The sequence below is a fragment of the Poeciliopsis prolifica genome, unplaced genomic scaffold (assembly GCF_027474105.1).
Source record: "Poeciliopsis prolifica strain line A6 unplaced genomic scaffold, Auburn_PproV2 SCAFFOLD015, whole genome shotgun sequence".
Classification (NCBI taxonomy): Eukaryota; Metazoa; Chordata; class Actinopteri; order Cyprinodontiformes; family Poeciliidae; genus Poeciliopsis; species Poeciliopsis prolifica.
In genome coordinates, this window is record NW_026562390.1 from 5,873,227 (window position 1) to 5,895,811 (window position 22,585).

The window sequence follows — 22,585 nt, forward strand, 5'->3', positions numbered from 1 at the left end:
ACGCTCGCAAAGCTCTTTAAGGAAGTTTTCCAAACGACGATTTTAGCGAAAGCATTAGGAGAAAAAAATGTCTCATCGTTCACCAAGATTCAACTTTGAACTGATTGGACCCCACGGGAGAAGGGAAGCCCAGCAGAACCAGCAAGGCGGGTTCCCTCCTGTGCAGCCCAATGCCTCCCACGGGGAGATCGGAAGGCTGAGCTCCCTCCAGGAGATGGAGAGAGCTGGAAGGTACGAAGACCACCAGCGACTGGCCCACCTGGAGGCAGAGCTGGAGCGAGAGAGAGAGAAGAGTAAGGGCCTCCAGGAAGAAATGGAGGCACTTCAGACTTCGTACGAGAAGCTGAGCTCCAAGTACGAAGCTGAAGTAGCTCTGGTGAGGCTGGAGGCCCAAACACAGAAGGATTATGAAGAGGGAATCAAAAACCTGAAAGCAGAGAAGGAAGAGATCATCGAAAACCTGTCAAGAAACATCAACATCATGCGAAAGAGGGAGAAACAGATCCTAAATGAACTTGACCAGGTTTTCTATTCATTTGAGGAGCTGAAACGCAGATACGAGACGGACATCATCTATTTTCAGCAACAGATTGAGTCGTTCCGTCAGAGGACGGAGCAAAAGAAAACGACTCTTTCTAACAAAGACAAGAAAGGAAAACTTCTGGAGGAAAGAAACTTTTCTTCCCTGCAACAGCAAGTTGCAAAACTGCAGCAGCAAATCACAGAGGAGAGGAAAAGTCATCAAAAGAAGTCTGAGGAGGACCTGGCCATTCTCCATAACATCAAAGCCGAGAACGCCGTCCTCCTGGAAGAGACCAGGCAAGAGATGAACATCCTGCAGGAGAAGGTCAGCAGCTCCCAGGATGACTTGCAGAAGGCTGACAGTAGGTACAAAGAGCTCCTCTGCCGGTACGAGACGGACATCATCCATCTGCAGCAGCAGAATGAGTCGTACCGGCAGAGGATAAAGCAACAGACAATAGCCCTTTCTAACAGAGAGCAGCTACTCCAGGAAAGAACGTTTTGTGCCCTAAAACAGCAAGTTAGAAAACTGCAGCAGCAGCTCACACAGGAGAGAGAAAGTCATCAACAGAAATCCGAGGAGGACAAGGCGATGCTCGACACCATCGGAGCCGAGAACGCCGTCCTCCTGGAAAAGACCAGACAAGAGGTTAACATCCTGCAGGAGAAGGTCAGCAGCGCCCAGGATGAGTTGCAGGAGGCTGACGGTAGGTACAAAGAGCTCCACTGTAGATACAAGACAGACATCACTGATTTGATACAACTAACGGAGCAGTACCAACAGCAGGTGACTTGTCTGCAAAATGACTTGGAGAGAGCCAGCCTGGATCTGTCTGGCTCTTTCCAAGTCATTTCTGACCTGCTCAGACAACAGAAGGATGGTCTCCAAAAGAAGGAGGTAAGTTCTCTAATTCAACTCGACCTGGTCCAAGTTTCCAGCCAAGAGGATTCTTCGGAGGAGGAGCTTTCTGGAGGACCTTGTTCCACGGACCAAGAATCCACGGAGGAGATCCCTGGCGAATCTGGCATGGAAGAGTTGGACCATCCACATACTGACACCATGCAGGATGGGGAGAAGAAAAAGTCAAAATTTTCAATTTGGAAAAAAATTCGTAACACTCTGAGACTGAAGAAGTAAAAAAAACCCAAAAGAGTGAAGGCAATTAGAGAAGGAGCAAGACATGCAAGAGAGACTGAGGACTGGAATCAGACGCAGGAATGTTGTAGCGTCTGCGTTCGGGGCGCCATGCGACGCTCCGACAGCAGGACGTTTACAACAGTTACGTTTTTTCCCCAAATTCGATCCCTTCCCCACCCAATTGAAAAAACGTGGGCAGCACGGTGGCGCAGCGGTTAGCGCTGCGTCTTCACAGAGACCCTCTGTGTGGAGTTTGCATGGTCTCCCCGTGTTTGCGTGGGTTTTCCCCAGGCGCTCCGGTTCCCCCCACATCTCCTAAAACATGCAGGTCAGGTCAGTTGGTCGCTGCAAATTGCCCCCAAAAAGAAACTCCCAACACATTTTACTGTGTTTTATTGCTAACCTTGTCAAATTTAGGTTTTATTTAGGACGTGACTGAAAGGTTTTGTTTGTCAACCTGCGTTTGATTCCCAGTCCTGGGGAATCTCCTGCATGTCTTTTCCTTCTCTCTCCTCCCAATTTCCAAATATTTGGGAGGAGCTTAAAAAACTTAATTAGAGCCTAAAAACTTAATTAGACCCTAAAAAACTGAAACATTGACTTTATCTCACAAATGGACCCAAAAAAAAAATCAACTTTCTTTCTCTCTCTCCCACAAATTTAACAGATTACTTAACACACACACACACCCTTACAAGCATAACCAAGCCTTCCCCACCCAATTGAAAAAATGTGGCATCACGGTGGCGCAGCGGTTAGCGCTGCGTCTGCACAGAGACCCTCTGTGTGGAGTTTGCATGGTCTCCCCGTGTTTGCGTGGGTTTTCCCCGGGCGCTCCGGTTCCCCCCACATCTCCTAAAACATGCAGGTCAGGTCAGTTGGTCGCTGCAAATCGCCCCCAAAAAGAAACTTACTTAACACACAAACACACACACACACACACGCACACCACACACACACACACACACACACACCCCCCATGGGCTGCCACCTTATCGTTGTGGGGGGGTTTGCGTGTCCCAGTGATCCTAGGTTCTGCTGCCCAGTGCAGACGGGTTCTAGGTGAGGGACCAGACCAAGTGCAGCCCAAAGATCCCTTATGATGATACGACCGTTGGAAACAGGGGTTGTTCTCTCCGTACATGAGGTCCCACCCTGGAGCCACACTGGCCTGGGGCTGGGGCACGCTGGGGAGCCCCTGGTGGCCGGTGGTGGTATGACAATAAAAACCCTTGAATCCCTGAACTATATCAACAATATGTGCACCAAGCAATACATACACTTAGCATTCCACAGATAAATGCTTTTAATCTGGTTAAGAATAATAATTGTACTGTCAATAAATGAGGCCTAATCGATGTTCTTAGTGACCAGAGGAACAATAAGGCCTTAATCAGCCCGGAGGTTCAAACTGATGAAACATGAGGATGGAGGCTCTCTATTAAAACATTCCTCACCATCTTCCATGTTCTTTCAGCAAACAGTTGAGACAGAGCTGGTTTTGGTTCCACCACTATTGACCTGCTGCTTTAGCCGCCATTGAAAGTTTTCTTAAAAGTCTGTCAGTCTGCAGATCATGTGACCAAACCAGAAAACACACTGGAAACATAGAGTACAGCATTCTTTGTTTGAACTGGCAGCCATCTTGGTAGGCGGCTGCTATGACAACAATAAACAAGCCACAACAACACCTCAACATTACAACCGTTGTTTACGTCTATTTATGACACATTTTTTTCCCACTCTCGTTTTCTATCTGGCACCAAATGGAAATGAGTCGGATGTTCCTGATATACGGGATAAAAACAATGAATCATGAATTATTCTTGTTTTGAATGTAAACAAGAATAAAGAGGAGGATAATTGGTGGTGGAATGATGTCACTCCACCAGCAAAGAGAGATTCTGTGACTTACTTAGCACACACACAGACGCACGCACGCCCCACGACCGTTTTTCAGATCTAAAATGAACTGCAAAATCAACTATGAACCAGTCGGGTGCCTAGGGATGAATACAACTCTTCCATTACAGACACCTTTTAATGTTGTCATGGTACATCTGACTTGCTGTGCTCGTAATTTCATTTATCTCGAGGGCTGGAATGCCATTATATCTGGTTCAGACTTTGCAACACACAGCTCACAAAAGAGTACAAACAGCAAGCAAGGAAAATTTATTCCAAATGAAAAAGATTTAAAAATCCTTTCCTGGATTTGTCAAGCTGGGCTTAGTTTTCTGCAACATGTTGGCAACAACATAAAGGAAATTTGGAATAAAGAAGCAATATACTGCAGGTAAAAGAAACAAAACTCTGTGAGGCGTGAAAGGTGTCTGACATCTGTCAGATGGCAGGATTGCTAAATCTTATTCCTGCAAATCAGCCGTAGCTTTGTTGATACTTTCAGAATCAGAAGGACACACAAACTCTGCCTTGCACGCATTAAACATGTGCAAAGTCTTTGATTTTTATTCATTGATATGATATATCCTAATGGATTTATCCTCTTCCAGATTCACTGTATTCATAAATTGCTTGTAATCTTTAGACAAATGTAGCAATATTCATGGTAGCTTCATTTTGGAATAACACCACCCTTATGTTTTTGTTGTTTTGAAAGTAAAGTAAAACTTGTTTCCCTTTTTAATAAGCATACTGCAGCATCCGGCTTTTACTCCACAGGGGCTCAAAAATCTACTAATAACACATTTTAAGTTTCATAATGCTTACATAGCCAAACTTCCCTATTTCTTAATGATACAGCAAACTATTAGAATCCGGTTCAGAAGCCTGAAAGGAAGCACATGAAATCCTTCTTTCATGAAGAACAGATTATAGACAGGATTATTCAAATGCAACTATTTTTCAGAGCAGCAGTGATGTGTCATCCTTATTCTCTTTGAGTCGGTGTATTTTTCTAGTCACTCTTTTTTTCCTCACCCTGTCCCATGCATTCATACATTTTATACTTGTCCACACAGTTAATTTTTAAATGTGTGTGCTGGATAATGCTTTCTTTCTGAAGAAAATACAGAAATCTCTACTTTGCCCAAATTCAATTTGATGCTGTATGTCCATGGCTTCATTCTGTTCTTCCTTTTGTAACTTGCCTTCAGACAAAGTTGTTTTTCCACAATCTGTCTCATTAACAAAAATAGTTTTTTTTCCCCCTTTGCTTCTCGTCTTTGTGAGAATGGTGACACTATCTGACAATGCACACTGAGTGCTGACACTCTGCTGACAAGCAATGACAGCAATGAGTGTCGAAAAGAAGCACAAGGTACTTTGTCTTAATGAGCTGCCATACAGTTTGAGTTCTCCTCCACCTGTTATACAAGTTATCTCTCTTTATGCTTCCTGGGACTGGTTTCTGCATCCAACTGTCTTCTTTTATGTTTCTACTTATGCTGTCTTAAAAAGAGAGACAAAGAGCCAAGAAAACATATGCCACCTTTTATATTCACTTAGTAAAACAAAGAAAAAATGTTTAGACTATCTTTATTACACAAACAAGTTTTTTTTTTTGAGTAAATTCAATGTTTACAATAAATTGGTGCCCAGACCAATCAAGAAGATGTCATGTGTGTCATTCAAAGATATTTTACAGTGGTTGTAGTTCAGATTTATAGATGTTCTGCAATGTAGTTGTCTCTACTTTCTCAAGCAGTAAAGTCTTCTAAAATGTTTATAATTTTTTCAAACATGGGATTTTTGATCTGGATGATATGACTCATCATGGGTATTATTACAGTACATAGGGGGTAAGCATAAGAACTGTAACATTAAAGTTAATCTTATTACTTTGTGTTAAGAGAGAGTATTTCTGATTTACTTTTGCTTTTTTCTCTTAACTGAATGCATGTATAAACTTTTTCACCACCTGCAACGACCAATTTCGTAGAAAAGATGATGTATCTCAATGGGACATTACTAGTGAAATAAAATAAATCATGAAGTCCTATTTAGTGCTAAATTAGAAAGTCATTCCATTACTTTTAGAATCTGGACTGCATTTAATCATCTCTACTGCAAAAATAACATATTTAGGTGATGGTAGCTTGTATATTGTATGCTGAATGGTATTTACATGACTTCATTTTAACTGTATGCAAGCATAAAAATAGAGTTTTTTTGGCATTAGAGACACCTTAGATTAAGACAAGGGTGACAGCCACATTACATAAATTTGGTCAGTCATGGACTGAATTATTCTACACTGATTTTAGTCCTTAGAACAAATTTTTCACATGCAAAACCTTTTTTTTCTAATTGTGAAAAAATGGGTGTTGGACACTAAAGAGGTGTTTGCCATGGTTACTATTCATGCATGAAATACCACTAAGAAAAGAACAATAAGTGTACTGAGTCTTCCATTCAATGGCCTGATAAGCACCAACTCATTACTTTGCTGATATTATTTCAAAGCAGCTATCAGACAGTAAGATGACTGATTAAGACTGTGCAGATGACTTACTGTTTTTTTTTTTGTTTGTTTGTTGTTATTTTGTTTTTTCTAAGGAGATAAGATGTTTCTTTGAACCAGATTAAATTGACAAAGAACCACCAGTTCTAAAGAGAATAGATGATACAAGTATGGAAACTCCTGAAAGAACTGAATCTACATGGTGCTGCAAATGTGATAACTATTTTCTAATGTCATTATGTCCTGACTACTAATGCTGACATGACTGGAACTTGGCAAAGGCACGAGCTCAGTCTATCTGGCAGGGACTCCAGAGTTATACTGTTAGCCCGTTTCACCCGATATCCAAAGTATCATGTTTTGAGCAGGGATAGGATTCAACTTTTTTTCTTCTTTTTTTTTTCCCCAAAACTTATTTAGAAAAAAATATACAAAAAGCATTATGGCACTCCTGTATTTTAAAAAAACACTCCTTCTAAGGGGAAGATTCACAAAGTAGTCTCTAAACCATCTGTTTTCAGATGTTGAGTCTCTTACTTCCTGTCATTCAGGATTAATGACAGAAATTTCATTACACACAGGGAGAGCCAAAGATGCCTTGTTTCTTGCTGATGCAGTTATTCCATGAATTCTGCTTCAAAGAAATTATTTTTTTTCTCTCATGAGCATTGCATCTGTGCTTTCTGGTGTCTAACCACATGTTGGACCACAGATCTACCATAGACAAAAAAAAAAACAGACTTTAGAAAAAAGTGACCTTGTCTCTTTTGGCCCACATTAACGGCCTCTGCCGCGGAGACACTTCACTAATGCACAGTAATCCTCCAACACAATGACCCCAATCCTTTAAATCTGTCAACAGAGAAGCTGATGCTCCAGATTAGAGATCCAGCTGCAATGATACCAGGGGACTCTATTCCTTTCTTGTCCATAAACTCTGTTATTTATAGTTTAAATTTCCTCTTAATGTGTAAGGCTCTCCTCTGGGATTTTATTAGGCCTAAATGAAATGCAGCTGAAAGTGATTACATTTGTTTGAGGTGAAATTTTTCTTGATGTGACAAAGTCTGCTTAAATGTGATCAAACCAACCTTGACACGCAGAAATCAAATGTTTGGCTAATATGGCAAGAAATGAATGATACAGAGAAAAAGAAGCAATGTGATGAAACATTGGAATAAAAGACATAATCAAGCATGTAGTATTATTACTTATATACAGAAAATATGCATTTATTAACAAATTAATTCTGTACTTGAAATTCAATTATATTAAACATTGCTGCACCAAAGTTAATATGGAAAAGACAATTGGTAGCAACAAGGAAATTACACAAAAGATTCCTATTATATTAAAATTAATTTTTATCATCACTCTAAATCTGCAGCTGTTTCCAGAGAGTGGCTTGTGCGATGTCACGTCCGCAGCGGCAAATTCATGTTGTGCATGGCATCAGATTATCTGGTTTTCTTTAAGCTGCAAATAGTGTTTATTCATCACAGCTTGCAGAATGTAATTTTGAGCTGCGCTCACCTCAGAGACACGGGGAGGAGTGGAAATGGAAAAAAATGAGCCATGAGTTATCGTATGTAGGCCTCCATCTTTGATAAAATACCTGTAATTCTTTAGGGGTGGAACCAGGATGCAAGAAATGAGGGACATCTGTCGTCTTGTTTTTTGTTTTTTTGTTTTTGTCTGTTTTTTTTATAGTGCAGCAGTACTGAATCCTAAAACTTTCAGGCCCATCCAACATGGTGGCATTTTGGAGAATGATGACATCAGAGGTAAATCACATTCAGGAGTGATTAAGACAATTAAATCCCCTTGATTCCTGGCAAAGCTTTCACGGTATTATCCTAACAATTTGCTGTGTTCTTCTTGGAATTCCTATGTGAAATTAGTGATTCAATAAAGCTTCAAATGAGATATAAGAACTTTGTCAGGAAATTGCACACATCATTTTTCTTTAAAATCATGAGGATGTTACATAAAAAAGGCATCATATTTTTTGCAACCACGGGAGAAACATTTCAAATGAATGTGTGCTGTTCTGTGACAGTTTCTTCCCCTTAGTTTTGTTTTCTCTCCTGGTGGGAACAGCATCTGATCAGGACAGACCTGTGGACTGAACTATCAGTGTACGAAATGTTAAGAAATATTCCTCATCACTCTCTCCGCCCAGACAACAGCATGAATTAGTTTCTCATAAAGATTGTTGATCGACTGCTGAAGTTAAACAATAACTATTGTATATTTTCTGACATGTTGCAGGTTTTGTTAGCAGAAAAAAGTTTATTTACAAGGAAGGAAACCTCTCATATTGCAGTCTGATGACTAAACTACAACAGAAAGTACAGAACTGTACAAAAGTAAATAGTGATAACTGAGGGCTTTTTTGCTAAGAAATGTACAAATATGTAAAATAGCATACAATACATATCTATATTTACATAATATTTTTTTATCTAAACACAAAGCATTTTGATAATTTTTCTAAGTACCAGATAACATTTATTTTTGTGCTTTACTTGCAAATCTGCATTTAAGCAAATCATGAGATATAAAATATCCTTTGTATAATTTATCAATATAATTCCTCAAAAGTTATTTAAATTGCTTTTATTTAAAAAGCTAACAATTTTTTAAACATTCCCAGAATATGCATCTTATTTAGAAATATAGCACCTTGTAAATGTATTCATACCAATCAAACACATTTTGTGATGTCACAACCACAAACATTAACTTTTTATTGGGATTTAATACAAAAAAAATCAAAACAGAGCAAAAGACTTGCAGGTGTATTGCAGGAACAATACAATGATGTTTTATGAGTCAAAAACATTGTGTAAAAAAAGGCATGACTCATTACACAATTATGAATTACTTTGTGTAATTTCATTTTTTTTACATCAAATCTGAAAAAAAAAATCATGGGGGATTATGATTGTAGTGTAACAAAATGTGGACCAAACAAGAGGTATGAATATATTTAAAAAGCACTATATTCCTCCTGACTACATATGTCATCATATATGTACACCTCTGTAAACTCACTGGGGGTCTCCTAATGGTGTGACAACAGGCCATGGCATGTCAGGTAAAGGTGCCTGGGGTTGAGGAAGAGGCTGCTGCTGCATTTTCTGATTAGCCCAGTTTAAGTCCACACCATTCTTCTTCAGTGCAGCCAAGTGCTTGATGTCAAGTGTCGTGAAAGTGGTAAACTGGACTTGATTCCTCTTGCTGGTGGGAGAATGCAGAGGTTCACTGCGGTGTGGCCTTGCCAGCAAAGTGGCTGACCGGTTTGCCATTGGGTCGATGCCCTTTACTTGAAACTGGTGTTGCTGGGAACTGCTCCTGCAGCGTCCCAATGTAGCCGTTCTCTCAGGTACAGCAGGGGCACTCACAGTTGGCAAAGACCCCTGCAGGCCACTGGGAACCATTGAATCTATTGAATGATGGGACTCAAGAGGGCGGTGAGGCTCACGTTTCAGTGTTGCAACTTGAACGGGGCAGCTGGAGCACCTGGTGGAGGTGTGTTGTGACTGTTGCTCCCCATCCACACCCAGTCATGTTTGTGATCCTTTGGGTCTGCAGTGGGTGGTGGGGCTGTCTGTATGGGGGTCTTTTGTTTTCGAAAACACAGCTTGTACGATGCACAGTTGAGCAAAAATGCCATGATAGCGATACAAGAGACGCCTATCAAAGAATACATGCCGATCTCCAAATCGGACAAGGCTTTGAAAGTCCTGATAAGATCGCTCTCAATCACTTTAGGGGTTTTCGTTTTCGGAGACTCGTTCTCAGGTTTGACACCTTCTGGAGTCTCATTGTTAGCAGATGAATTAGCGTTGTCAAGCATGTTCCCATATCTTTTCTTTTTCCCATCTCCTTTACTAACAAAACTCACTGTTGGTTTGGCAGTATTCAGCTGTGCATCAGACCATAAGTTATTGATAGCTGTAGGAGTGATCATGCTAATGACGCTAGATGCAGCGCCCTCTGTAGGGTTTGTTCTTCCAACCCATACTGCAGGTGTTTGTACATATCTATTTGGAAGCGTTGTTGTGATAACAGCCTGCTGGTTGGTCATTGTGTCAGTGGATGGCCTTTTATCCATAAAAGTGAAAAATTTTTGCGATGTCCCTGCTGTTTTAATGTCACCCACTGCTTCGACATTTTTACTTGCTCCTCCTGCTACAACTCTTCCGCTCTGAAAGTTAGTCTTGAGAATCCCTGCTCCCACCGCCAGCTTGCTCTTCCTCTTGGACTTCTGACATTCCTCACAAATCCTCAGCTCCACCTTCACCTGCCTCCCACGGCCTTCGCCTTCACCTTGTGCAACCACGAATGTGGACAGTGGTGTGCGCCGCACAGTGGCCACCCTCTCATCATTGGTGGAAACGGTGAGGGAGTAGACACCACGTTCAAAAAGCTCCAGTGGAGCAACCGCCCCATCACTGAATTGAACCCAACAGCTGACCACTGCTTCCTGTAACAAAACAAGAGGGAGAGAAAGTGCAAACTTATTCAACATGTACATGAGGAAATGGGAAGCAAATTAATATTTCTTAGCCTCTGCAGAGATTGTTATTTGAATGACATCCATACGTATTCATGTAAATATTGCAGGGATTGAGACAATCTAAGAGGTTTCAATACTTTATATTCAGTACATTCAGTTCAGTAAGTTCCATATTTTTATCTTCACTCAGACTTGCAAATCACTGAAATTAAATTTTCTACTTTTCCAAACTACATAGGAATTTTGCAAATCATCTTTATTGATCTCTTCAAAAACATGGAATAAAATAAAACACTTTTAAGTATGGTATGGTTTAAATCTAAAGCAATAATTCATGCAATACTATGGCAGATGTCCTTCAACGCGACAAAAAATGTAGCATTTAGGGTCACCTTACGGACAGAATTTGCTAATCAAATGACATTACAACAAAATGACCCATTTACTGTGGCTAATATGAGCTACTGGGTCACCACAAACCTAGCCTATATTTTAGATCTGAATACATTGTGAATAGCCCTGAGCATAACAGCTTGCTATCTCAGACACAATTGGCTGGTCATCCGCAGGGGCAGGTTTATTGACTGGGGCAGAACAGCCATGGCAGTGCACTGAATGTAAAAGAGAGCATGTCTGTGAAAAGTAGCTGGTTTAAAATGGGCAGACTGCCACAGCTAAATGTGTGAGTGAGCTTTTAACGTGATCATCTGTCTGCCTTATCTTGGTCTCTTGCAGAGCTCTGCAGCTGCTGATGAGGGTCCAGAGAGAGAAAATACTCACACTAAGAAATAAAAAGAAAGCCAAAATGTCATTTTGTTATTGTAAGTGTGATTTATGTTTCTTTTTGGTAGAGTTTAATATTTAAAATGCATTTATATGACCAAAAGCATGTATGGTTAAAAGAAATAACCCAGATCTTTATGGAATTTGAAATTGTCATGAAAAAGCTGGTTTGGTTGTTAACTTTTGCTCTCAATGTTTCCAAAGGAAAATACTTTTACTGTATTAAGATTTTTAGTCTTTCTTTTCATTCATTGTTTATGTTCTCGATGAAAACATTAATTTGTCATTTGATCATTTGGTTTGGATTCACAGATCAGAACTTAGATGCATGAATAGAACATAAAGCAAAAACTTTGAAACCATCTATCGCTCATAAGTCCATGTGTAGCTTTTTTCTTTGACTTTGACGCAAACTGAAAGGAAACTGAAACTGCTGCAATCACAACAGGTCTAAATTGTGTTCCCTGCTTTTGTGCAATATGTGTTTAATGTTTTCATAATGGAAAGAGATTGAGAATAAGAGCATAATTATGCATGTTTTGTAGATAATATTTTCACACGTTCATTAGATACATTTATCCCACCTATCGGACCATTTTAGATCTAACTTGTCCAATAATTTTAGAACAAAATAGCTGTTTACGACTCCATAGCTCAAATATTAAGATTTGCATCATTAGCTTATGTACAGCTACATTTTGAGTAACAATAAATGATAGAATGGGACCCTAGTAGATGAGCCATAAGAGCCATGTTAAAAAGTACTATTACATCAGTGAACTTGTATTTGTGTGATGTAAAAATGGTCACTATTTTAGTAGGAGCATAATTCTGCCTCTGCAAAGTAACATGATTTCTCGTTACACTCTCTCTTCCTCAAAATCACTTAAAATATTTTATAATTTTTTTTGCAACACACTTGTGCAGAATTGATGTGTGGGAAAAAAATCTAAGTGAGGCAGATTTTACAAACTTTTTGTATCTGTCCAAATTTGAAAACATCACAACTAAAGTCTGCCAGGTCATTTTTGTTGAAATACAAAACAAAGCCCTGCTTCTTCTCTGGAAGTGTGGGGAAAACAAAACATATTCAAATATGATTCTCCTAAAATACCTTTATGTTATTTTTCCTCATGCATTTTATTTGTTTTCAGAAAAGATGAAAATAAATAATCTGCAAGAGTCTTAACCCCTTTTTTTTTTATCTTACATCAAATTAGCAATGATGTTCATCTGGGTATACATTATAAAATCACTTAATATTTTATTTTGGCAAATTCAAGGATACTTTATGGTTTAAAACATTTATTTCGGAGTGAAGTATGAAAGAAGCATAGTTTATAGACCCCTGGTATAACCTTTAAGAGCTCTACAAATTTTATCAGCAAAATACGGCTTCTAGTGCCAAAGCACTTTGAAAGGTCAGTAAGACTAGCACTAAAATGCTACACAAGTGCTTATGATTTACTATTTACTCAAACTACTTTAGAACCGTGGAAAGCACACATGTACAAGAGACCCTGAGTCTGTTTTACTTTTGCTTTTTGAGAAGCTTCATAATGGAGCAAAAATAACATTTCTGAGAAATGTCACCATCAACAATAAAATTCAATGTTAAGCGTAATAATGTAATGTCCAGCTGTCTCAACATTATGTAAAGGTTGTGTGTCCTGTGAAATCCATGTTTGTTCTCTCCTTATAGTTATAGTTTAAGTTTGTGAAAAGTAGCTGGTTTGCATTTTTATTCAGATAAAATTACTTTTTTGAAAAAAATCATTCTTATTAACTGGTAACTGCCAACCCGAGAGATCTCACACATATTCCTTCTAATGTATTTTTTCAGTATGTTCTATAAACTAAAAGGCATGTATTCACCCTCTGCGCAAGGTTTTAGTTCAGTAGGACTCCTCTGCAAACAGCAATATATATATTTTTGGAGTATCTAATGATGCTAATTATGCATGCACCCAAGTGAGTGATTTTGCTGATGCAATTAATTAAAAAGAGGAAAATGTCATCATAACAATGTCTCGAGTAAAATGTTGAATACATGAATGGTGTGATTTTGGTGTTGTGCCACAAAAGCAAAATCTTGAACCCAAAATGATGCACCAAAAGTTCATCTAAAATTGTCCAGTAAATCAAACATGATAAACATGAAGCAAGAGAACAGTTTTGTTTTATTCACACAAATTTTTGAAACCTCAGAAACTGCTCCGTATGAAACATCAACAGCAGGACAAAAATGTTTGTGTACTGAACAATGGAGCTATAGAATGGAGTCAGATATGCGTTTAGAAACAGAAGGACGTCCAACTGAAGCCCCAGTTGTTCATTGTTGTGGAGAATAACAAATACTGTGACATCCATAAGGTCATTGGGAAGGGTGTTAAGCAGGACAAGATCATATGTGTAGGTATTTTACATGTCATGAATTACAGCTGCTGATATAATAAAGGGTTTTGAATGGCCCAATTAAGGTTGGAGTTAAAGCCAAATAGTATCTGATTTTTTGAGAATCTTTCAATGTGGCTGAATAACAATGCTATAAAGAGAAGAGGGTAGAATTTCTAACACAATGATTTAAGGCTTGTGCTGCCAATTAATGGCAATATAAGTCATTATGTTCAGGAGGCTGAGGCCTATATATTGGTTAAAATATATATGAACTGTTTTGAAATAATATGGGAACAAATAAAAACATTTACAAAAATCCATCACACAATTCTGTTTACGACGGTTTCCCAGTTGTTTACCTGTTTGAGTTCTGTGACTGTCTCCCTTGTGGTTGCTGTGGCAACAATAGCCCTGTTGCTCCCAGGGCTGAGCTGAAGAGACAGAGAAAGTCCGGAAACTAACTGCACTCCCAGTTCTGTCACGCTCACTTTATCATCCACCACCCTGATGCTCCTCTCAGCCAGGACCAATGACGTCACCGGGGACAACACCTGCAACCGCAAACACAGGCACACATTCAGGCTGCAAAAAAAAGCACTTCAACTGAGACACACACACACACACACCCCCACACACCCACACACACACACCCCCACACACACATACACACACACACAGGTCTGCTGATGCCTCACCTGCACAACAGTGGTCCCAACAGCCCGCCCTTGCAGTACAACACCATCTTGCACTCTGGCTACTTCAGGATCTGCTACTTTTAGAGCATAGCGCACGAGGTCAGTCACATCAACCTATAGATGTAAAAAATGCAAAAATAAAGACTCAATCACTGCAAATGCTTGTAGGCGCACACACTGGATTGTCATCTGGATATAAAGCGTGTACATTCAAAATACTTTAATAATAGTTTTGTCTGCATGCTGGTAATGAAGAAGTACTCCATGTTTTTACCTGCCAATCAGAACCTAAAAAATATTCAACAGGCTCTTCTCCAGTAAGTGGGCCAGGCAGAACCTCAGAATCAGGCTGGGCCACAAAAGGTGTGAGCACCCTCACTGTCGAGAGTTGGTACTGTAACATGCATCCTCTTCCCTTCCTCATGTCCTCATCTTCTTCACTGTCCCATGTAGATCTGACACACAAAAACAAAATTAATCAGTCATATACGTGTAGGAACACAGACATAAAGAATGCTGTGAAAAATGTAAGTGAATCTTAACAGATATTATTATTTGAAAGGTTATTTTGGTGGTTTTAGCTTTCAGTGAATGAAAACTCAAATCTGAAACTTTAAAACTGTCAATATTGCAGGGTAGTAATAACAGACTTTATAATATAGATATTTATCATAAAGATATCACTGGATTGGTGAGGTGCGGCCTTGAGAGGATCAGCCTGTGTCTCTGCTGAGATTTTAAGCAAGCTATAGCAGCTGCTTGCAGTTTGTCGGCATTGTTGGGTTTGGTGTCATCTGCCTCTAGACTATAGACTCACTGTGGTGCTTTGGATCAATCAAGCACAGTGACATAGTTCTCATTAAATCAGGCACTTGTACCTTTTGGAAGTGTGAGTACCAGCTGACTTCTGCTGGAACATAAAATCTACATTTCCATAAAGATTCCATAAGATTTACATTAATGTCAAAAAACAGAAGCTTTTGGTGCTTTTGAATAAACTGAGCTTGATATAAGCCAGTAGACCGACAACAGCAGAAGACATGGCTTTCCAAGTCATCTTACTGTTAAAGCTTCCCGCTGAACTTAAGAAACATGGATTCTGTGCCTCTAACAACTTCCTCCACACTTGGAAATTGATTTGCCTTTTAAAGTCTATTTTTACTTAAGAGCACTGACTTGTGCTTAGCATTTGTCCTTTAAATCTTTCAATGGCTTATTAGCTATCCCTGTTGCTTGTTCTTGGGTCACCCACACTTTCACTCTGTGAATTCTTTTAGAAAACCTTTTTGTGGCTTACTTTTTCTGTGGAGGATGTAAAAGAAAAGGCTTCCTTTTTTACTTTGCAAGCCATAACATAATATTTCTGCACTGAAACTTATTGGTAACACTTTATTTGACGGGTTGTGAATAAGTCTGTCATGACTCTGACATAAACATAACATTAACACCTGTCATGAACATGAGTAAGTCTTCATAAATATTTATGACTGTTGTCATAAAATGTCATTTGGTAAATCATGACACTTTTCATACAAAGTTGACATTAATCAAAATGTCAACTTTTTAAAAATTATATTATTAAGTAAAGATTTTATGTTAATCTCTGTGTAGAGTTTTCATTAGCTGCAAACCACAGTCTACAAAACTGAGATAAACTCTTGAACAATTCATTACAATTCATAACCTATTCTGGGGCTTATTCCAGCACTAAACTGATATGTTCTCCCCTAAGTGCAGACTGGCTGTCTGAATTTGCTTCCAGCACTTCTCAGAAACAGCTATGGCACAACAAAAACATGCTGCTAATCTGTGAACTTATGAAAGAAAAACAGTGAAGCCCATCAGCATTGTTGTTGTTGCTTTAGAGGCGAAGCCCATGTGGAGTGACCTTTTTCCTGAAAATCAATTTCACTTAAATTAACCAAGATCCCACAGCTGAGTGGTTTGTTTATATGTAGTAGAGGTTAAGCTGTGAACCTCTCTGCAATGATCATATAATTATCATACTCTCAGCTGGTCCTGCCACACGGCGCACCTCAGGTGTGCTGCAGGGTTGGTGGAAATGTTTTTACACTGCAGGCTGAAAGTGCCTGTGAAGAGGTAAAGTCCAAATAAACATCATTACTATTTAGCCTGAGGTCACAGCTTACCATGTGATGGGAATGCTACTTGAATTAAATCACTGACTCAACAACAAGGCACCAAAAAGTTAGTCTTGGCTATATTCTGTCGTCCAACTTCTGAAGCTTCGAGGCATCGCAACGATCTTTAATCTAAAAAAATAAACATGTTTGTCTGTGCTTCTGTTAGGTTAGTAATGAATTTTTAAAAAACTTCAGAAAACACATAAGAGATGACAAACTTAACCCTCCTGTTATGTTACGGGTTTAACTGACCCCTTTTAAATTTAAAAAATGTTAATGTTTGCGGCGCTAACACGACTCAGCGTAAACACATTCAGGTTGAATACTTTTCGAAGGTTCTGTCCCACTATTCAGTAGTATTCTTTCTATTCATACTAATGAAGTATGAGATTTCTGACCTACTATCTGTTTGTAACTGAAGCCAGGTATTGAACTTTGGGCAGGGGATGGCATCCATTATCAAAGAGTATCGAGTGGGGAAAGTAATGACTTTACTGTACTTATTGATTGAAACCCTACTAACCTTTATTTCCAGGACATCAGTGATGTATCTAATGCTCACTCACTCTCCAATTCGCTAAACACAAATGTGGTAGTTACTCTTATTCTGGCTGACAACATGCAGTTGTGTCCAAAACCTCCAGCATCCTTGTGAATTTATGAATTTTACAGGAGATTCTCTTTGAAGCCACAATTATTCATTAAACAACAATGCAAAATTGTGTATTATGTATATTTAAAAAATCTTTCTCAAATTTTTTAAGGAATCAGTATCAATGCAAAGGCACTTTTATCCTCATTAGGATAAAATTTATCTCATTTATCTATCATTTGAAAGATATATAATGTGCATTGCACACTGGCTTTAAACACATCCCCTAACAATATTTCAAAAACTTTGAAATGAGTTTTTCTTAACCAACATTTTGCTTTTATTGCTCCAGCAAAAAGTAAGCAACATTAACAGATATTAGATTTGTAACACTGAGCACAGTATGAGCGCAGCTTATTGTTGCCTGACTGGTTGAAGAATGCATTTTAATTTTGAGTTCCATTTTTGCTCCAAGGTTAGTGGTTAGTTTCACGTTAAACATTTCAAATTGGAAAAGTCAAGTGATCTTGTCAACCCAGAAAAGTTCCATCAGTCTCCTTAGCATCGGCTTACTTTGGTTATGCCTTGGGCCGGCTCTGCCTTACCTTCTATTGCCTGTTGTGACGGGTACCCTCCAACCTTTAATCTGGCTAAGCTCAGGGTCGGCGATGTCGATGAGCAGAGGCAGGCGGGGGATCCACACACTCAACTCCAGCTGCGCACTCAGGAAACCGTATGTGAAATTGATCATCACGCTGCTTTTGCCTTTTGTCTCTTTTCCATTCACAAAAACATAGTTACAGCGTTCTGACACCTGGATTAAGGAAAAGAGAGAAAGGTGGTCAAAGTTCCAGAAAAGCTCACTGGACTCACTTGATTTAAAACAAGCGTCTGCTTCTTTTCCTTTAGATCTTTTCTAGGTTTAGGGCATTGTTGTTGTTTTTTTTTTTTTTTTTTTTTCATGCAAGAGTTCAAATAAACAGGCCAAAAACTGTTTTTGTGACGGCTGATTAGCTGAAACAGGAAGGCGAGGAGCGATTTAAAATTCAAGAAAGAAAAAAAAAAAAGAACGGCACAGAAAACAAAAAAAAATCTCTTGAATTTCATACCACCTCCAAAGTGTGGACAAAGGATCAGAGAGTGCTTGTGTTTGTCATCTAAAACCACCACTGTTTCAGAATGTAAATAAGCCCTGGTTTACAGCTGTTCCTGTGATGTTGTTTTGGAGGTAGGAGCCAGGCAGTCCCCACCAGCAAGAGCAATGAGCTGAAACACAGCAGTTGGTGTGTTTTATTTCAGATTGGAGGCCTATCTCTATTGCCGCCTCACTTATCTTAACAAACCAGTGGCTCCACTGGGGTAATTGGAGAGCACTAGACTGGAGAATAGAGTGAAGCAATGGAAGAGGGATAAGTGTGGGTGGAGGAAAAAGTGAGAAAAAAGCTGGGGGAGTAGTGAATGCTTAGGACAAGTTGAACTGAACTTTGTTTAGATACAGACTGAGGTCATTATCTTAAGACCATTTCCTATGAAATTCATTTATCAACAGTGTTCAATACCCTGGAGCTCTCTAAAGTATATTTTTAAATGCATTTTATACCTTCCAGAATAATTGCTGCTATATTCAATGGTGGCTTCGCTGGAGTGATTTTGATAAGTTTGAAAACCAACCTTTAAATTATATTTGAGTATATCTATATTTATGGACAAGATTGTTGCTATGACAGGAGGCTCCCGCCGCAAAAATGTTACGCCATCCAAGCTCATCGCTGGAGAAGCTGGTTGTTTACACAGTATGACTGAGTAGAAACAAAAACTGATTAAAGACAGTACATAACCAACAGGAACAACTGCATCCTTGAAAGGATTATAAAGCAAAGCCCATTGAATAATTTAGGGCAGACTACAGCTGGAAACAGAGCTTTAAGAGCCTTCAAACGCAGACATGCCAGGGACCTTTGTTGCAATCCTTGTAGTAAGAAAGTTCCTTCACAACCATCACTTTAAGGAAGTCTCTTTCTTTTAGCCACTGGCTGTTGTGCTGCACTTTTTACACATTCTTACCAACAAATGTGATCATATCTGTTTATAATATGTGTGTGTCTTAAAGTTAGAATCCTTGTAATAAACTTTTCTAAAGGAGAGAAAAAACTATACAAAAAAATAAAGCTTAATTCTAGTTGTTCTGAGCTGTGCTGTTTTGGTCTTACCTTGAGCACATCCATCTCTGCTGATTTGCAGTTGGTGAAGTTTGTCACATCTGTAACAGTGCCATTGGCCTCAACAGCAAGAGTTTTCACAGGAACTGAAACCATTTTACCCGTCAACACAGCAGTATTCAAAATATCTGTAGTCTGGGTAAAAAGAGGAGAGTATTAAGTTCTATGTGAAGCTGCATTTACTTGTGTACATGAAAACCAATGAATCAGTCTTATATTTAATTGTTATTAAGCACAATTTGGAGACCATGAGCCAGCATTAATCAAATTTTAACACAAATCATGGTTTGTCTGTTACAGGCCCTTTGGATTTTTTTGTACCCATTCTGATGCAATATTTAGTTGTCTCTAATTTGTGCGGTGGGTCAAGAGCTAGTGCATAAATATTTTTTAATAAAATCTATATCATTTCAGAATAATTAACATGATACCAACCATTCATAGCATCTACATCTGATGAAATTATGCTTTGCATAGTCTGGTTAATTTGCTAAAAACCAGGAAATGGAAACTTTCTTAATTGGCATTTCCTTTATTTTCTTTGCAACTTTTTTGCAGGACAACTGAATGGAAACATTGCTAGTCTAACTATAAAAATGAATGAGGTAAATTCCTATCTACAATTTTTAAACTAACATTTTACATCTGTGACTTGGGTCACATTTACCTTAAACACTGCATTTAATTGCTAATGTTTAATGTCTGTATCTTATACAAGTGAAAGTAAAGTGGCAAGTACTATTCATCTCTCAAGCATGGATGGATTTTCTAACTTACTGTGCTTTCAATATCTTCAGACAAAAGAAACCCTTATTTTGATTTATGTAATTTTTATATAAATTTGAAATGACAAATTTCTTGCTGAAGAAAATAATTACCATGTGTTGAACAATGCATCAACAAGGTTTTTCACTATGCACTTTCAGAAGTTACAATTGTTTGATTTAATAACCCATATTTCATATTTGTTCATGCTAAAGTTGGGTTGTGATAAATTGCTACAGAGGTTTGATGTGTCATGTGGGTATAAGGCAGAGAGAGAGAATCCGTGCCTGTCTTTGTAAATTAAGCCTGAGGTGAAGATCTTTGTTATTTTACAAGCAAATTCCTCCTGCAGGCAGAACCTAAATCAAGAACAACATGTCAATGGGGGATTTCATATCCCAAAAAAACTGCCTTCCACAATATGAAAAATAAATCATCATTTCTATCTGCTTTATTCTGCTCAGGGGCCTGAGACAATTTCAGCTTTCTTACAACAGGCAGAGGCACTGCACACTTCTTACAGGCTGTCAGGTAATCACAGGACGTACATGGAAACAAAATAGTTTGCACATTTCCAAGTCTCTGAAGTTAAGCTGCGATAAAACTGTCTAATGTATGGAAAAATCATAAAGTAAAAAAAAAATGGACACTGAAACAATTATATTAATCAAAGATTAATTAGACTGAAAGAAAATTACCAAAAAAATCACTTGATAACCTTTTGACTTTGTTCATTTCTTAATGTTTACTTTCTACTTGTTAGAAAAAGACATGCAAGAATAGCAAAAGACCCCAAAATCTCCAAAACTGGATATTAGTAATAATTGCCTTTAGCCTCTTTTGCCCTTTTTATAAAGAAAGATATGAAAACTAATTAAAATGCTAATTAGTGAGCGCATGTAATTTTATATGTCTGAATATTTCTCTAAGCTTCTTTTTTAGCTATCTTATTTGGTTCTTCGTTTGTCTTTCTGGGCAGGCTAGTTGACAGGAGACTTAATATGATACGCTCTGCTCTGAAAATCAACATGAGATGCTCCAGGTTTTGTCCTATTTCAGCGGGTATAAAAGGCAGGACGAGGTGTTAGCAAGATCCACAACAATTTTTTAATGCTTTCCCTCCCTGCATTTATAAAAAGAGCAGGTGTATAAATGCTGTATAACATTGTTTACAATGGTATGGATTCAAATATTACAAGGTAGACTGAATGAACTGAGGATATATTAGGCTGCATATATCAGACATTTGGTTGCACTTCTACTCTGCTACTTTTTTAGCTTACAAGTTATTTTATTAGAGAGCTCATTTGAAAACTATTATCTGTAAAATCGTGTCCCTTTACCAATTATAGTAAACACGCTCTTGTTTCTACTCATCCAATGTACAATTCAGAAGCTCATATTATCTGTAAATGTCTAAGCTACATTTTAACTTCCAACTTTACTTCGCAGCATTTTGAAAATGTAATTTGAAAAAATTATATCATTGTTTGGGTGATCAGAAGTAGTTTTATTTTATTACACCTCCTCCCTGGTATGAAAATAGTGCTCAGCAGATGTTTCACGGGGCAGTGTCACATTTTGAACCCTGCCGACTTGACAGCTGCTGACCGCAATTCCAAAAGGACATGTTCTAGTTCAGAACAACGACACTGACCCAAACATAAGCCAGGGGATCAGGGAGTGCAAAAAATCAGAAAGTAATCGCTGGACTCGGTGGGGATGCCAGTAACATGCTGGGAGAAACTCAAATGCTGTTTTCTGCAAGTTCAGCGGTAATTCGGCAGTTCAAGTTCCTGAGGCCCAATTCACTTTTAATTCCCTAAAATAGCGTTTGATTTAAATTTTGTTTGGAAGAGTTTTGAATTTCAGTGTTAATTATTAGTAATAGGGATGAGGCAAAAATTACTACTATACAGGTAAGTGAGATTGGTGCTCTTGTAACAGGCAAAGGGTTACTACCTTGACCTTGACTAACGGCAAGGTCAGAGTTTTAAAAAAATGGCCAAGCAACTATAAGACATGGAAGTACTTCAGCAAAACCTAAGGACAAAAGCATCAAATAAAACTTCCAGCAGTTGCTGTGACAGCTAAATCCCAAAGATGACTATACCATTTGTTTCTCTTTGAGTTTTGTTCAATGTTACGGAAAAGAAAAACCTGTATTTTCTTTAAGTGAATCCCTTAGTTTACTGAGATTAAAGGGATTTCTACACAGATGGATGTTTGATTTATTTTGACTGTTGCACCAAGTGAATAGACTTCTCTCAAGGACAAACATGAATCCACCTTGTAATATTTGGAGGCTTGTTTTCTTTCCAATAAGCTACACAAGAATGTAGTTCTTAAAGAAGAGCAGAAAAACACTTGGAGTCTGTGTGA

General features: G+C 38.5%; 1 protein-coding gene across 1 annotated transcript in view; it reads right to left on the reverse strand.

Annotated features, from left to right (window-relative positions):
• Positions 1 to 7,345: 7,345 nt before the first annotated feature.
• The window catches only part of LOC129366646 (transmembrane protein 132D-like), a 29,426-nt gene continuing 14,186 nt past the window's right edge, over positions 7,346 to 22,585 (reverse strand). The window contains 7 exon segments of the mRNA XM_055040619.1: positions 7,346 to 9,591; positions 9,594 to 10,575; positions 14,148 to 14,339; positions 14,484 to 14,597; positions 14,758 to 14,938; positions 17,825 to 18,033; positions 19,430 to 19,573. Of these exon segments, the coding sequence (XP_054896594.1) occupies positions 9,137 to 9,591; positions 9,594 to 10,575; positions 14,148 to 14,339; positions 14,484 to 14,597; positions 14,758 to 14,938; positions 17,825 to 18,033; positions 19,430 to 19,573 (2,277 nt within the window). The 3' untranslated portion in view covers positions 7,346 to 9,136.